The following is a 1,862-nucleotide window of genomic DNA, read 5'->3' on the forward strand; positions in this document are numbered from 1 at the left end:
AGAAAACTTTGCAAGAAGAGATCGATGCCTTAGAGTCCAGAGTGGCGGCCATCCAGCGGGTGTTAGCTGACCTGAAGGTGCAGCTATACGCGAAATTTGGCAGCAACATAAACCTCGAGGCAGATGAAAGCTAAACATTTTATAATACTTTTTTTTAAATCTTGTTTTAATAAACTTGAATATTGTCTTAAATGATAATTTCCCTTCTCCAAATGAAACAAAAGGAAAACTTTCTTTTTTAAGAATTTTCATTTAATTAATGGAAACGCCTATTTTCACATGTCTTGCTTATTTATTTTATATTTTTAAAAGAAGACAGTGTTCATGTATGTATTTTGCATAATGATTGTATCAACTTTAGGAGCTTTATGTCATGTTATTAAAATCGGTTAAACAGTCTTTGTCTCTATTATTATTTTAGAGTTCTGTTTTCCATTTTCATTCTTAAGAAACCGTAGTATCCGACAGAGATGGTTCAGTGGTTGAGCGTGCTCACTGTCAACCCCAATGGCTGAGTTTGATCTCTGAGAGCTGTGTTGTAGAAGGAAAGAAACAGCTTCTACAAGTTGTCCTCTGACCTCCACATGAACACAAGAATGCACGTACGCGCGCGTGCACACACACACACACACACACACACACTCCGATAATGTGGTGAAGTAGCTGCTGATATTTCCCACAAGCGGAAGGGTCTTTCTGTTTTATTTTTAAAGATTTATTTATTTTTATTCGTGTGTGTGTGTGTGAATCTGAGTGTTCTGTGTTGGTGCCCATGTTGCCAGACTGAGGCACAGGCTGTGTTGGTGAGCCACTAGATTTGGGTGCTGGGAACTAAACCCAGGTTTTCAGCAAGAGCATAGCCAACTCTCCGGCCTCCAAGGAAAAGTTTGTTTATTTTAAGATAGGATCTCACTATGTAGTCCTGGTTAGCCTGGAACTCAACATGTAGACCAGGCTGGCTTTGAACTCAAAAGACCCACCTGCCTCTGCCTCCTGAGGACCAGGATTAAAAGTGTGTGAGATCATATCACCTGACTTCAGAGGCTGCTGGTGACGCCCGAGTGAGGCCCAGCCTACACCTCCTGCATTGCATCGCTTCCTTCACAGCCAAAGCACTGTCACTTGCTAACAATACGTATAACCTGGAGTCTTAGGCCTGTGTAACACATGCATCCGTTACAGATATTGGTGATATTCAGACCGAATGATTCATGTCTTCATGCAAACAGGAAAACACATTTTAGGAATTGAGGTCTGTAGAAAGACGTGTTTGCTTACGTTCTTTTAAGCATTCGTGTTTGGGTATGTGTGAGGTCAGAGGTCCACTTGTGAGATTATCTTCCACTGTGTAGGTTTAGGGGACTGAACTCAGGTTGTCATGCTTGTCTGCGAGTGCCTTTACCTGCGGAGCTGTGTGCTGGTTCCAACGTGTTAAGTTTTAGATTTTTAGTGCATTGTCATTAAATTCATAAAGATGTAGAAATCAGGCAGCTATGGGTTTTTTTTGTTTGTTTTTTTGTTTGTTTTTGAGATGAGTGTACGCTCTCATTCCCTCCCCTAAAAGACATGTGTAATAGTTACTTTTCTGTTGCTATGATGAAACAGCCTGACCAAGGCGGCTTACAGAGGGAAGGGCTTAGTCTATCTTGGCGGGGGAAACGTGGCAGCAGAAAGAAAGCCAAGAGATCCTATCTGAAAGCATACAGCAGGGAGACTGAACTGGAAGTCAGGGGTGGGGGTGGGGCTACTCGTTCTCAAAGTCTTCTCCCATGCACCGTGATCTCCCACGCACAGCGATACACTTCCTCCAGCAAGGCTGGACCTCACAACCTCCCCAAACTGCCTGTGCCGGATAGTTCTCA

The 1,862-nt window shown here is 42.9% G+C and overlaps 1 protein-coding gene across 1 annotated transcript in view; it reads left to right on the plus strand.

Moving 5' to 3' along the window:
- LOC115030407 (prefoldin subunit 4-like) overlaps positions 1-393 on the plus strand; it is a 6,597-nt gene extending 6,204 nt beyond the window's left edge. Inside the window, exon 5 of the mRNA XM_029474754.1 lies at positions 96-393. Coding sequence (XP_029330614.1) covers positions 96-134 — 39 coding nt within the window. The 3' untranslated portion in view covers positions 135-393. The remainder of the gene's footprint in view (positions 1-95) is intronic.
- The last annotated feature ends 1,469 nt before the right edge of the window (positions 394-1,862 follow it).

Source organism: Mus caroli, chromosome 2 (assembly GCF_900094665.2).
Source record: "Mus caroli chromosome 2, CAROLI_EIJ_v1.1, whole genome shotgun sequence".
NCBI lineage: Eukaryota > Metazoa > Chordata > Mammalia > Rodentia > Muridae > Mus > Mus caroli.